The sequence below is a fragment of the Astyanax mexicanus genome, chromosome 12 (genome assembly GCF_023375975.1).
Source record: "Astyanax mexicanus isolate ESR-SI-001 chromosome 12, AstMex3_surface, whole genome shotgun sequence".
NCBI classification, from domain to species: Eukaryota; Metazoa; Chordata; class Actinopteri; order Characiformes; family Acestrorhamphidae; genus Astyanax; species Astyanax mexicanus.
The window spans coordinates 25,764,363-25,778,991 of record NC_064419.1 but is presented as its reverse complement, the minus strand read 5'-3'; the positions used below and the strand labels follow the sequence as shown (position 1 = coordinate 25,778,991).

General features: G+C 42.2%; 1 protein-coding gene and 1 long non-coding RNA gene across 2 annotated transcripts; both read right to left on the bottom strand.

Annotated features, from left to right (window-relative positions):
* Window positions 1-5,339: 5,339 nt before the first annotated feature.
* On the bottom strand, window positions 5,340-7,534 carry LOC125806189 (uncharacterized). Its single transcript, XR_007441480.1, has 3 exons — window positions 7,344-7,534; window positions 6,363-6,447; window positions 5,340-5,654 (listed from the first exon to the last, which is right to left on the bottom strand). It is a non-coding gene; the product is annotated as an uncharacterized LOC125806189 (long non-coding RNA).
* A 2,355-nt stretch (window positions 7,535-9,889) lies between these two features.
* LOC125806173 (zona pellucida sperm-binding protein 3-like) lies at window positions 9,890-12,484 on the bottom strand. The gene is made up of 8 exons (XM_049486129.1): window positions 11,889-12,484; window positions 11,693-11,811; window positions 11,499-11,602; window positions 10,897-11,074; window positions 10,682-10,799; window positions 10,500-10,585; window positions 10,331-10,422; window positions 9,890-10,010 (listed from the first exon to the last, which is right to left on the bottom strand). Exons 1-8 carry the CDS (start codon window positions 12,351-12,353, stop codon window positions 9,940-9,942), a joined length of 1,233 nt encoding a protein of 410 aa, XP_049342086.1. The 5' UTR covers window positions 12,354-12,484; the 3' UTR covers window positions 9,890-9,939.
* Window positions 12,485-14,629: the final 2,145 nt, after the last annotated feature.

The following is a 14,629-nucleotide window of genomic DNA, read 5'->3' as shown; positions in this document are numbered from 1 at the left end:
TCACTACTCTGTCTCAGGCTGCTATTTTAGCAGACGAATTTGTTTTAACTCACAAAGTTAGCTTTACTGTCAGATCATCTGTTGCTAAACAGGGTTTTAGATCACCCCCACATAATAAGGATAAAGTCAAGTCTGACTTGGAGTGTTACTTTTGCCACAATCTAGGCCATAAAGCTGCAGACTGTTTTAGTCTTAAGCGAAAGCAAGAGAGACAGGAAAGACAAGGAAAACAGTCTGGTGGACAAGCAAAAGGTGTAGGACTGGTTCAGACCATATCTGAGTCTTTAGTCTCCCCTGATGAATGTTACCATCCTTTCATTTTAAATGGCTCTGTATCTGTTCCAGGTTCTGAAGGTAGAAGCCCAGTTGTCATTTTACGTGACACTGGTGCAGCACAGTCCTTTATTCGTGAAGGTGTACTTCCACTTTCTGAGAAATCGTTCAGTGGGTCGTATGCACTTTGTCAAGGGATTGAGATGGGTTATGTGCAGGTTCCCCTTCATCATGTAAATTTACAGTCGGATCTTGTATGTGGTGAGGTGAAGGTAGGTGTTCGACAGGAGTTGCCTGTGAAGGGTGTTGATGTGATTTTAGGGAATGATTTGGCAGGAGGAAAAGTTGTGCCTGTTTTAGTTGTTTCAGAACTTCCAGAAGTAGCCCCATGTGATGTCTCTAACACTAGCATTTTTCCTGCTTGTGTAGTCACTAGGTCACAAAAGCTGACCAGAGGTGATGAAGAAGAGGACCACACTGATTTGTCCAACACATTTTTAAAGGTGCCGGTTGTGTCTGTTCCAGATGTTTCTGCTGTGGAGGACGGAAAGAAGCTGTTTGAGTCAACCTTGACTCACGGTAAAATTTCTAGACAAGATTTTATTTCTGCCCAGAAGCTAGATGTTAGTCTAGAGAAGTGTTTTCAGTCTGTCTGTAGCCTTAATGACTCTGAAAGTAAGCAGGTAACTTTCTTTTTGGAAGATAACATGTTGATGCGAAGGTGGATCTCTTATGCTAGTAATGATGATGCTGTGTTTCAGGTGGTTGTTCCCACAGATTTTCGTTCCTTGGTTCTGAGTGTTGCTCATGATCACCCTTGGTCTGGTCACTTAGGAATTACCAAAACTTATGTAAGGATTTTAAAACACTTTTTCTGGCCTGGTCTTCGTAAGGATGTTGTGGCATTTTGCCGTTCATGTGATACTTGTCAAAAGGTAGGAAAACCAAACCAAACTGTTCCTCCAGCTCCGTTACATCCAATCCCAGTTATTGGTGAACCATTTGAGAGGGTCCTGATAGACTGTGTTGGGCCTCTGCCCAAAACAAAATCTGGAAATCAGTTTCTTCTGACAATCATGTGTGCTGTCACACGTTTTCCTGAAGCTATTCCTTTAAGAAAAATAACAAGCCAGAATATTGTTAAAGCTCTACTGAAATTCTTTACTACTTTTGGCCTTCCAAAAGTTGTACAAACTGATCAAGGTACGAATTTCACATCAAAGCTCTTTGCACAAGTTTCTAAGATGTTGGGTATCAAACATGAAATGTCCAGCCCATACCATCCAGAGTCACAGGGGGCATTAGAACGCTTCCATCAGTCTCTAAAAAGCATGTTGAAGAAACATTGTGTAGACAGTGGGCAGGACTGGGATGAGGGTGTACCTGTTGTACTCTTTGCTGCAAGAGAAGCTAGGCAGGAATCTTTGGGTTTTTCTCCAGCAGAATTGGTTTTTGGACATTCTGTGAGAGGTCCAATGAAAGTCTTGAAGGAGGTGTTTCAGACAGAACAGACTCCTGTGAGTAAACATGTTTTAGATTATGTCAGTTCATTTCGTGAGCGTTGGCATCGTGCATGTGATTTGGCAAAAGAAATGCTGTGCAAGTCCCAAGTTAAAATGAAACGCTGCTTTGACCAAAAGGCTGTTGTCCGTCATTTTAGTCCTGGTGATAAAGTTTTAGTGCTTTTACCTTCTGCTACTTCTTTGTCTTCTAGCTTTGCTGGTCCCTACGTGGTACAAAAGAGGTTAAGTGATCTTGACTATCAGGTAAGAACACCAGACCGCAGACGTAAACACAGAGTCTGTCATGTAAATATGCTCAAGCCTTACTATGAGCGACCGCCATCCTGTAGTGATGCTAAGATAGCAGTAGAAGCTCCTGTAGTTTTAACTTCTGTGTTGGAGCACTGCTCCATTGTTGAAGGAAAAGATGATTTGGGTTTGTGCTCTTCTTCACAGATGGAGGCCAGATTATCAAACTCTGAAATGTTAGAACAATTGCATTCTGGACAGTCTTCACTTGTTAGCCATTTACCTGACTCACAACGTAAAGATGTTGTTGCTTTAATTCGAGAATTTCCCTCTATACTTGGTGATGTACCAAGACAAACGTCTCTACTTCAGCATGACATTAAGGTAGTTGCTGAGAAACCTTTAAAACAACATGCATACCGAGTAAATGCTCAGAAACGTGAAATTATGAAGAAAGAGGTAGAGTATTTGCTAAAACATGGCTTAGCAGTACCTAGTAGTAGCCCATGGAGTTCACCATGCATATTGGTTCCAAAACCTGATGGTACTTTCAGATTATGCACAGATTATCGCAGATTAAATGCTGTTACAATTTCTGATTCTTTTCCATTACCACGCATTGATGACTGCATTGATAATATTGGTTCTGCAAGTTTTGTTTCTAAGTTGGATCTGCTAAAGGGTTACTGGCAAGTTCCCTTGACTCAAAAGGCTGCTGAATTATCTGCTTTTGTTACCCCTGATGCATTTTTACAGTACACTGTGATGGCTTTTGGTCTCAAGAATGCTCCAGCAACTTTTCAAAGGTTGGTAAATACTGTATTTTCTGATGTACCAAACTGTACAGCATACCTCGATGACATTGTGGTTTATTCCCAGGACTGGGATAACCACTTGGCATCTTTACGGTCTGTTTTTACTCGTTTAGCTGAGGCAAATCTAACTTTCAATCTGGCTAAATGTGAATTTGCACATGCTACTGTGACATATCTAGGTAAGCAAGTCGGTCAAGGAAAAGTCTGCCCACTGAATGAAAAGGTCAGTGCTATTGTGAAATTTCCAGCCCCTACCACCAGACGTGAGCTGAGACGTTTTTTGGGTATGGTGGGTTATTACAGAGGTTTCTGTCGTAATTTCTCATCTGTTGCTGCTCCTCTGACAGCGTTAAGTCCTGCCAATAAGTTTGTTTGGACTTTGGATTGTCATAAAGCTTTTGAAAATGTAAAAGCTTTGTTGTGTTCTGCTCCAGTACTTGCAGCCCCTGACTTTACAAAACCATTCAAGTTGGAGGTTGATGCTAGCCAGGTAGGTGCTGGTGCTGTCCTGTTACAGGAGGATGACCAGCATGTTGACCACCCTGTATCCTTCTTTCAAGGAAGTTTGATAAACATCAGTTAAATTATTCCACCATTGAGAAGGAAGCACTCGCCATACTTTTAGCCTTGAAATTTTTTGAGGTTTATGTTGGTTCTAGTCTTTTGCCAGTTGTGGTTTATACAGATCACAATCCCCTTGTGTTTTTATCAAGGATGTATAACCAAAACCAAAGGCTAATGAGATGGTTTTTGTTTTTGCAGGATTTTAACCTTGAGATGAGACACAAAGAGGGAGTGGAAAATGTAATGGCTGATGCTCTTTCTAGAGCTTAACTCTATTTTTTTTTTTTTTAAATGTGCAACAAATTTCTCATTTGTTTTTTTTTTTGGGTGGGCGTGTTGCGTGCAAATGCACGCAGGGCATGTTTGTGTGTGTGTGTCTCTACAGGTACAGCCTGGGGTGTGGTCCAGGTGCTGAGGTTCCACAGTGGGTGGAGCTCCTTTTATTTAAGGTCTGCCACCAGAGGGAAATGGAGGGCAGATGGGACAGACAGACAGACACCACAGAGGGAGAGCAGTGGCCATGCTGTTTGATGGGGGAGAAACCATGTGGCCCAAACATACTGCAATGCTGCAACATACAATCATGTATTTCTGAGAATCAGTTCTAAAATGGCTAATAGCCAGTAGTATTTTGTTTGCTTATTTGTTTGTTTTTAGGTGCTGGACAGGTAAGAAGGAGCGCGCTCATACATTTTCCATCATGCAGGCCTTCTTTTGTTAAACACCCTAGGTAAGGGGCGGGCACCACTCTCTGTATGTTTTATTTATTATATTAGGTTTAGTGTAGTTAGTTTTTGTTTTCATTGTTTCATTAGATAAGTTGTTATTCTTTTTGTTAAGTTAGCTTAGGGATTTGGTTTATTTCGTTAAGTTCTTTTCTTTGGTGCCGTCCTAAGTTCAGCCCTTTTTTTTGTTTTTGTTTTCATTTAAGTATCTTTTTGAAAACTTTGTATTTTTGTAAATATTGGACTTGGATTTTGTCACTGTATATATTGAGCTGTGACTTCAGTAAATGGTTAAATGGAAATTTCTCTGGTCTCTTGTTTTCTCCCTCACAGTTTCACACACCCATACACTCATTAAACTTATCCACAATGTTACATACCCCTCTTATCCCTAGACAAACAAATGGGGTTGTAACACAAGTGACTAAGAAATGCCTCTTGTTGCTTATGCTTCTCTCACAGTGACCTAAACATATTTACAGCTGTACTATAGGTGCATCTCAATAAATGACACTCTATATATACTATATAGATTTATTACAGAGTGATCAATTCCTCACATTTCTTTCTTTTATTAATGATGGTTATGGCTTAAAGCTAATGCAAATGCTAAGGTCAGTGTCTCAGAAAATGTGAATATTTTATAAAAACAATTTATATTTTTGCTGGAAAATGAAATCTATGTAAGGACCCCTCTGAGGGCCAGAACTACCAGTGAGTTAAGAATCCCTGCTTTACAACTAACTTAGTAGATTGTATGAGTTTTTATGCCTGTAAATTGTCTTAGGACTAGATGTTACAAAGGTTGTGCAAGTTACACAGTTCCCCTGTGTAAATTCTAACCATAATTTGGTTATTTAAAGAAAGTTATCTCTCACGACTCACTGATAAATCTTACATCAAAAGGGGAAAAGCTACAAAAAGAGGCCTTAAATCACTCTTGTCCTCAAAAGAAATACATAATGGTTGGCTCTATCCACTGCAAAAACAGCATACTGAGAACTTCCCAGAAGCACAAGCTAGTCAGGAGCACCATCTGCTGGCAGCTTCACAAACTTACAACAGAGTTTCTTGTGGAAAATACATACTTACACTGTAAAAACCCAATTTAACATAAGTTTGAATGATTATTTATATCAAAAAGATTGAGCAAAAATCTGAGCAACAAAACATTTAGTTGAGTGTAGTACTGTTGAAATGTTTACGGCCGCTTAAACAAAAACATTTATTTCCATGCTTGGACACAAGCCTAAGTGGGGTTCCTGCGATGGTTTCCATCCTGCAGTCCAAGAAGAACCTCACGCAGGGTCCCACTGCTTGTACAAAACTGACTTGTAGAGGATCTGAAGTTCATTTGGGCATCAAAGCAGCACAGCAGGTCATTGAGGGTTTAGTAACTCCAGTAAGGCACTGTTCTTCAGGCAAAGGTCTGAAGGTAAGCGTGATCTTTTATCCTTCATGCTTCTCAAGGCAGGACAGTTCATCACCAACAACTCGCACATGTCCACGTGACCCTGCTCAGCAGCCTGTATACAAGTGAACACACAAATACATTACCAGTCAAAAATGTAATACACCTCTTCTCATTTTATTTAATTTTCTTTGAGAAGATCTACACACTCTTGGTACTTTCTCAACACCTTGAAGGAGTTCCAGGAGGTGCTGAACAATATCACCCATCTCAGTTAATCAGGTTTAGATCAGGAGATTGTTAAGGACAAACATTTTCTTTTTGTTTATTTTAATACATTTTAATACAATTTAATAAAATTTTAATACAATTAATCCATGTTTTTAACATTCATCTACAATGTAGAAAATAAAAAGAAAAACTAATGTATGGCTAATACTGTATAACAATAGTTTAAAATCTATTTATTTTGCAGGTATGCATAAATGCATAGACTTATATTTCACATTTGGAGGTTTGGTACACAACAGTAATGGAAACAGTTTCCGCATTAAGATCTATGTATTCTATGTGTTTTGTGTAAGACTATCCAGGATCTTGTGGCCTTTTCTACAGTAGTTTGGGACAAAATGCTCAATTTTGTAGCAGCCAGGTGAATATTTCATCCATATTTCTTTTTCAAATTTGTGTGGGCATTTCACATTCTTTGATCCACAGTGTGAACAGAAGGCATTATCACCCACAGTGGACAGCGCAGTGAGTGGTAATGATTGTGACCGGCTGCAACTGGCAAGAACTGATTCTACAGATGACTTTTTTATACCTTATGCAGTTTGAGAATTAGCACGGGCCCCCTGGTCCAGGAGCAGCTCACATACTGACTGGTGTCCCGCTCGACTGGCGTAGTGCTGCAAGACAGAGCAAAGATAAAGGTGTGTTAAAGCCCAGAGCATTGTTGGGATGTCAGAAAGGCTTTTAAAGATATACGGATATTATTTGGTGGGAGCCCACAGACGATACAGGGCAAAACAATAATGAAAATAAAAACAAATAAAACACATTTATGACAACAAAGAGATCTAATATCATGAATTTTAAAATAAAAAAGGGAAATAAATACAAATGTTTTGATTGTAATGTTGCAGCTTTTTCTATTCTTGTTTAATAACTGTCTTTTTACATTTTAAAAACACAAACATACCTGGAACCCAAATTATTGTCAATAGTTCTAACCTACTGTTTTTAAAGTGTATTTTAAAATATTTTTTTCATCGTATCAATCGATTAAAAAATGTCATCCGATTCATCACAACAGTATTCTGTGATAAACTGCACTTGTTCTTCCTACGACACAAGTTTTTAATATCTATATTTAAATCTAAATAAAATAATGTAAGATGTAAGAAATTTATATTGGTGGTGTCATTTTCAGTAAAGAAAAAGCTTCTTATCTGTGAAGTAAGTGTTTATTAGCTCAGTTAAACACCAGCATTACAATAAATACAAACAGCAATTTAAAAAAAAAAACAAAAAAAAAACAGAGCTTTTAAAGCCCTGTTTTCCTTTAAACATCTCCTCATGTCTCCTCAGCTGCATTTAATAGAGATATATTTAGTTCTCACCATATGAACACCTGGTTTGGTAAATCAAGTCAAGCTGCTGATGGAACTGAACATGTGCTGGCTGAGGAGCATCCAGGAGAAATTTTTGGTTGTGAGTACTTCTAAATTTAGAACGTAATTGGCTGAGTATAAAAGGGCTTTTTAATGGAACGTGCAGTGCAGACGTAGTAAACTAATGTTACCTTTATCCTGATTACTGCCTCTCCGCTGGGGTCGCGATGCCAGGCGGACCTAGTTTCCACCGTAGTCAACAAGTGCTGCTGTTTTTTTTTATACCATTTTTATATCAGCCTGCTTGGTTATGACAGGAAAATAAAATGAGTGGTCGAGCTAAAACAACAAAAAGGAACGAGAGAGAGAGAACTTAACTGCTTCAGCACCTAGGGGATAATGCACAGACATTTTTCACTCCAGAAAAAAAAAAACTGTGCGTTGGATGAGGGTGGGGCAGGAGGAAGTTACGGAGGAAGTTGGGGTCAAACTTGGTGGCATCATTAATTTGCATTAAAAAACTATAATAACGCGTTACTGATTCCAAATTATTTTGCATGCATTACCGCTTTAACATTGACAGCCCTCTTTTTTTCTTGTACAGAAACTTTTAAGCCCTGGCCCCCAAACGTTGCACTACAACACTCACATGCTGTTTTTACTGTTAAAATGTGCCATCTACAGGCGGCCGCATGTATGTTTAGCCAGTATTTAAGGTGTGACGGAAATCTGAATAAGACACTGGCGAATAAGAAAGCGTCGTGAGTTTATTGCTCACCAAAGCAGTGTATCTGGCGATCAGCCAATCCAGCTAAAAGATTCACCAAAACCATAATAAATGTATCTCTTATCATATGTATAAAATGCTTAAGATTATTTATTCACACAGACATGTTGTAGGCTCAAATGAACTTTTTTTTCTTGGTGCACCAAAACTTGATCCCATCTCAGGTAAGATTACCAAAAATAATGACACTTGCTGTACATACCTTAGTCTGCTTAGGAAAGTCTGAAGGACTGTAGGACTGAAGAGCCCCATACAAATATAGAAAACACACTATAATCAAAGGTAACATTTATCACCAAGTCTGTGAGAGGTTAGCGTTTTGCGTTGGACGTGTCCGGTAAAGCAGACATGAATAAATGAGGAGAAAGCAATGAGTGCGGTTAGTGGTGATGCTAAATTTGGGTAAAATCGAGGGGTAATAATAGCTTCTGAATGGTGTTAAGGAAAGAAAGAGCAGAAGTTGAACGTTTTGTCTTTTTAATAGTACCTGATTTTCTTTTTTACGTGTGTGGTGATGGCATTTCAAAAGCAGTGTCTGAATAATGCAGAGTAGGAGGATTAAAGATACTCTTTTTTACCATCGCTGTCTTAAAAGGATATGAATAACCAATAATCATAGACATTTAAACATACCAGCATTGACTAATTGAGCTGAGGTGGTGGACAGATGCAGAGGCCACGAGAGGGCAACACGATCTGGCGTAAAAAGAAGACGATGCAGTGCATCACTTTGGCCTGTTTTTGACCTGTCCGTAGCGACACATGCATGTTCAACTCAAACAGCTTCCCCTTCTGTGCTTGCTGCCAAGCGCAATGTCCATAACCTAGTGTTTCCCGTGGCAGAAATAATCAGCTGAGTAACGGCTGGTGTGTTCGTTCAGCAAGGACGGTCCATTCCACAGACTTCTGGCCTCGCTTTAGTTCAAAACACACGCACTGAAAACCACAGGGGAAACACCCAGACAGAAATGTGGAAATATTGGCTTCGATGAAAGTCTAAGCTACTTTGAACACACTCGTATAGTTATCCTTACAATTCCCAAAGATTTTTGTGGCAGTTTACCAGATTTAGGGGCTCATTGAACACCCACGTCCAGTCGCCAAACATTTTACTCCATTTGAGTCAATGTAGGACACTGTTTGGACACAACTCCATTACAGACTGCAAGACTGGAACTAGACAGTCCTGAGGAAGATTTTAAGAGTTCATTTAGCACTTGCAACAGCCCTTTCCGCTTTAGCAGGTGGATGATTTCTGGAAGTGGCTCAGCAGGCTAGTTTTCCACATGAGTGGAACGCTGATGCACAAGCTGTGAGGAAATCTAAGGTGCCTTGAACCCTTCTGGATAAAATCTAAGTGTTGCAATTGACAGATTGAGACAAGTGTCAAACAGTTGCAATATTTAACATGGTGAGTTTCTGAATATTACAGAGAAATACTGGTAAAATGTTTAGATCAAATATTTCAAGCCAACTTGCCGGAGCAATGGGCACAAACTTATGAAATGGGGACCAAACAAACCAGTAGGGTGGCCTTAAACCACATTGTTGAGTCATTATACTACAGTCTTGGGTTGCTCTTGCATGCATGCCACTTACAAAGCAAAACTGTTTGGACAGATGTCCAATAAGGGCCGCATTAAAATGAACACACCTGATTCACGAACGATCTCTTTAAAAACGGTGCAGAGTGGCTTTAAAGCCAGGAAACTACTATTCAGGGCAATGTGCTTCCACAATAAAGACTGAAACATTACATTAGAAGAGGTAGACAAATATGATGTGTATGACTTTTGAACTGAAATGGTCTCAATGGAAAAAAGTTTTGTTTTTGGAGAAGCGGTCACTTAAATTCCACAGAAATCTATTGTGTTGGGTACTGCAAAGAAGCTTAACCAACCAGCTGTGTAGCAGAGCCCATCCAGGCCTGGAATAAAGGCAAGAGACAGATTCAAATTTCCCCATATTTATTTATAAAAATTTTAAGAAACACTATTGACTCATTGCAACAAGTGGTCATCATCCTCAACCAAGATGGGGCCCAAAGAGACTTCCGTTTCAAAATACTGATCTGTAAAACAAAGTTGCAAACAAACGAATTAGACTTTGTTCCTTCACAAAAACATGTTGTTAGAACAAGGTCCCTCAAACCTGGTCATTGAAGCCCACTTTCCTGCACATTTTAGGAGTGATTGCCACCAACATTAGTTTAAAAACAATGGCCTTTTACGAGCAGGTAAACTAGTTGAACCAAACTAGTTTGAACCTGGGAAAGTGGATTTCAAGGACCAGGGTTAAGAAATGCTGGGTCTGTTTCCCCAGACATTCCTCCCATTAGACAGCCTTGAGTTTGGACTGAGGTTTAACCAAAAAGCATCAAGGCAAGCATACCTTCATCAGTGGGCACACTTCTCGCCTTCCTGGAGACACATTCTCCATCACAACAGTTACAATCCTGGTCATTACCATCTGCAGCAGCCCACCTACGTAGAGCAAACACGCAGCAGCTTTAGTACAAACTGAAACAAAGGCATCATAACAGTATCATTTTGAGGCATACCCATTGGTCTCAAAGGAGCAAGCCTTGTGTTCAGCATCAGTCTTCCGTAAAGTTGTAGAGGCTTTCAGGAAACATGTGATGTACAGCTACAAAAAACAAAAAAAAAAGTTAAGGTTGTTCAGGTAGTTTGTAAAATGGCAGCATTAAAAACAAATGCTCCAACGTAACCAAGTCTTCCATACCATACTACTGTTGGTTTGTTCAAATCTGAACACTTCCAACTGAAACTGCAGCTTATCATCTTGAACCCGTTTCATAAATTCAGAGTTGGAGCCCGTTATCTTGGCATCAACCAAGCATCTAAAAATATAAATAAAGAAATAAATAGAAAAAAGGAGGAGATGTTGGTGGTTGGTTTCTACATGCACTCGTCTAGGCTAGTAAAAGCAATACTTACCCATGGTTCTCAATAAATGTGTATCTGGGAACAGCATTAATGTCAGGAACTGCAGTTGCCACACAGTGGTCCACAAATACACGGAGAGGTACATGGTTAAACTGTGTCAAAGATGCCTCAATCTTCATGACCTCGCCAAGGAAGTATTGATTCGATGGTCTCTCATACTGCCAGTCATCTACAAGCAACAAGTTAAAGGCCATGTTCAGACTGCAAATAAAACTAAAAAAAAAAAAAAATTTAATCAGATCTGTGACTGTCTGCACTGTTAATTACAAGTGATCAGACCAGATTTGCATACAAGTCAATAACTAAGCTTCCTTGATCCCTGTACTCTGAATCTGAAGTTACATACATTGCAAGTGCTGCAAAGACATTGGAATCCAATTTGAGCTTCCAGAGAGTTAAGATATGGCTGTTTAGGATCAAACACAGTCTACGCATGCCAAGAATAAGATTTGGGCTGACAATCTGAGCATTGCCTAAAAGATTGAGTAGAAGCATACTGTAGACTCGGGTGATTCTACAAGATTACAAATGGGAATGAGCTTGATGCAGTGTTCCTAAACAGAAAAAGTTTGAGAATTTTCACAAATACAAACCAGTCATGAGCTTCATGGTGAAGACCAAATGCTCTTCCGCTGCCACTGTAGAGGAATACGGCACCCATGTAGGGGACACAGCAATACTGCTCACATTGTGCTTCCTAAAACAAAAGAAATTCCAAGTTAAGGCTCCAAGCAAAGCAGTTAAGAAAAAGGAAACCACTGTAGCTAGTCCATCTTAAGAAGCTTACCTTGAGTAGTGACAATCAATCTGAACATTGACTCTTCCTGTTCGGACAATTGAAGTACCAACCAGAGGTTCAGAGCGGTAGAGGAGGTGAAAGCTGTAGATAAGGTAATCTTCCGTCATCTGAAATAGCAATATTGCATTAGTAGAGCAGTGACCTGCACAACAATTAAAACTAAGCAATTCAAAACTCAACTTACCGTTAGTACACTACCACAAGCCTGGAGTTCAGAGTTAAAGATGAGCACTCGGGCTGCAGAGTCCAGTCCTGATGCTGCACAGCCTCCAAGCGTCAGAGAACTAGGGTTTACGAGCATACCATTTCCAAAGAAATCTTGCTTCACCTCCACATGCACCATACTCTCCCCACATGCAGCAGCCACACTGTTGACTGGGGTAGGCTGCCGCAAGTTAAACTGCACCGGAAATTGCTTAGGCCTTTCTGGAGCTTTGGGAAACCGCCACAGTAACTTCTTTAAGGGTTCAGTGGGTAAATGGACTTGCAATTGGGGGGGCTTCAGAGGATCTGGATACAGCATGGGATTAGGTGCTTGAGCAGAAGACAGTCCTGGAGACTGAGCAGAAGTCTGACCTAGACTCCAAAGCGAGGCCTGAGGTGAAGTCAAGAGCACATCACTTGGACTACTTGTCAGGTCAGGGCTCATGACGGATGCTGGACCAGTGCTTGGACCACTTGGCAGCTGAGGATTCTGGGCAGGCACTGGCACAAGACTGGAGTCATAGGCAGGCCACGATCCTGTGCTTGGATCCTGTAATTGTGGAAGACTCTGGAAAGGCACAGATGCAGGATGTGGATCCTGAGCAGCCTGCAGCACTGAACTTGGACCACTTGGCAGCTGAGGATTCTGGGCAGGCACTACCACGAGGCCAGGATCATAAGCAGGCCATGATCCTGTGCTTGGATCACTCAATTGTGGAAGACTCTGGAAAGGCACAGGATGTGGATCCTGGGCAGGCAGAGAACCTGAACTTGGACCACTTGGCAGCTGAGGATTCTGGGCAGCCACTGGCACGAGGCTAGGATAATAGGCAGGCCCCGAGCCTGTGCTTTGATCCTGTAATTGTGGAAGACTCTGGAAAGGCACAGGACGTGGATCCTGGGCAGGGAGCAGTACTGTACTTGGACCACTTGACAGCTGAGGATTCTGGGCAGGCACTGGCACGAGGCTAGGATCATAAGCAGGCCCAGAGCCTGTGCTTGGATCCTGTAATTGTGGAAGACTCTGGAAAGGCAAAGACGCAGGATATGGATCCTGGACAGGCAGCAGTACTGTACTTGGACCACTTGGCAACTGAGGATTCTGGGCAGGCACTGGCTCAAGACTGGGATAATAATAGGCAGGCCCCGAGCCTGTGCTTTGATCCTGTAATTGTGGAAGACTCTGGAAAGGCACAGACGCAGGATATGGATCCTGGACAGGCAGCAGTACTGTACTTGGACCACTTGGCAGCTGAGGATTCTGGGCAGGCACTGGCTCAAGACTGGGATAATAATAGGCAGGCCCAGAGCCTGTGCTTGGATCCTGTAATTGTGGAAGACTCTGGAAAGGCACAGACGCAGGATATGGATCCTGGACAGGCAGCAGTACTGTACTTGGACCACTTGACAGCTGAGGATTCTGGGCAGGCATTGGCACAAGACTGGGATCATAGGCAGGCCCAGAGCCTGTGCTTGGATCACTCAATTGTGGAAGACTCTGGAAAGGCACAGATGCAGGATATGGATCCTGGACAGGCAGCAGTACTGTACTTGGACCACTTGACAGCTGAGGATTCTGGGCAGGCATTGGCACAAGACTGGGATCATAGGCAGGCCCAGAGCCTGTGCTTGGATCACTCAATTGTGGAAGAGTCTGGAAAGGCACAAGACGTGGATCCTGAGCAGGCAGCAGAACTGAACTTGGACCACTTGGCAGCTGAGGATTCTGGGCAGGCACTGGCACGAGGCTAGGATCATAGGCAGGCCCAGAGCCTGTGCTTGGATCACTCAATTGTGGAAGACTCTGGAAAGGCACAGACGCAGGATATGGATCCTGGACAGGCAGCAGTACTGTACTTGGACCACTTGGCAGCTGAGGATTCTGGGCAGGCACTGGCACGAGGCTAGGATAATAGGCAGGCCCCAAGCCTGTGCTTTGATCCTGTAGTTGTGAAAGACTCTGGAAAGGCACAGGACTTGGATCCTGAGCAGCCTGCAGCACTGAACTTGGACCACTTGGCAGCTGAGGATTCTGGGCAGGCATTGGCACAAGACTGGGGTCATAGGCAGGCCATGATCCTGTGCTTGGATCACTCAATTGTGGAAGACTCTGGAAAAGCACAGGCACAGATGCAGGACGTGGATCCTGGGCAGCCTGCAGCACTGAACTTGGACCACTTGGCAGCTGAGGATTCTGGGCAGGCACTGGCACGAGGCTAGGATAATAGGCAGGCCCCAAGCCTGTGCTTTGATTCTGTAATTGTGTAAGACTCTGGAAAGGCACAGACGCAGGATATGGATCCTGGACAGGCAGCAGTACTGTACTTGGACCACTTGGCAGCTGAGGATTCTGGGCAGGCATTGGCAAAAGACTGGGATAATAGGCAGGCCCAGAGCCTGTGTTTGGATCACTCAATTGTGGAAGACTCTGGAAAGGCACAGGCACAGATACAGGACGTGGATCCTGGGCAGCCTGCAGCACTGAACTTGGACCACTTGACAGCTGAGGATTCTGGGAAGGCATTGGCACAAGACTGGGATAATAGGCAGGCCCAGAGCCTGTGCTTGGATCACTCAATTGTGGAAGACTCTGGAAAAGCACAGGACGTGGATCCTGGGCAGGGAACAGTACTGTACTTGGACCACTTGGCAACTGAGGATTCTGGGCAGGCATTGGCACAAGACTGGGATCATAGGCAGGCCCAGAGCCTGTGCTTGGAT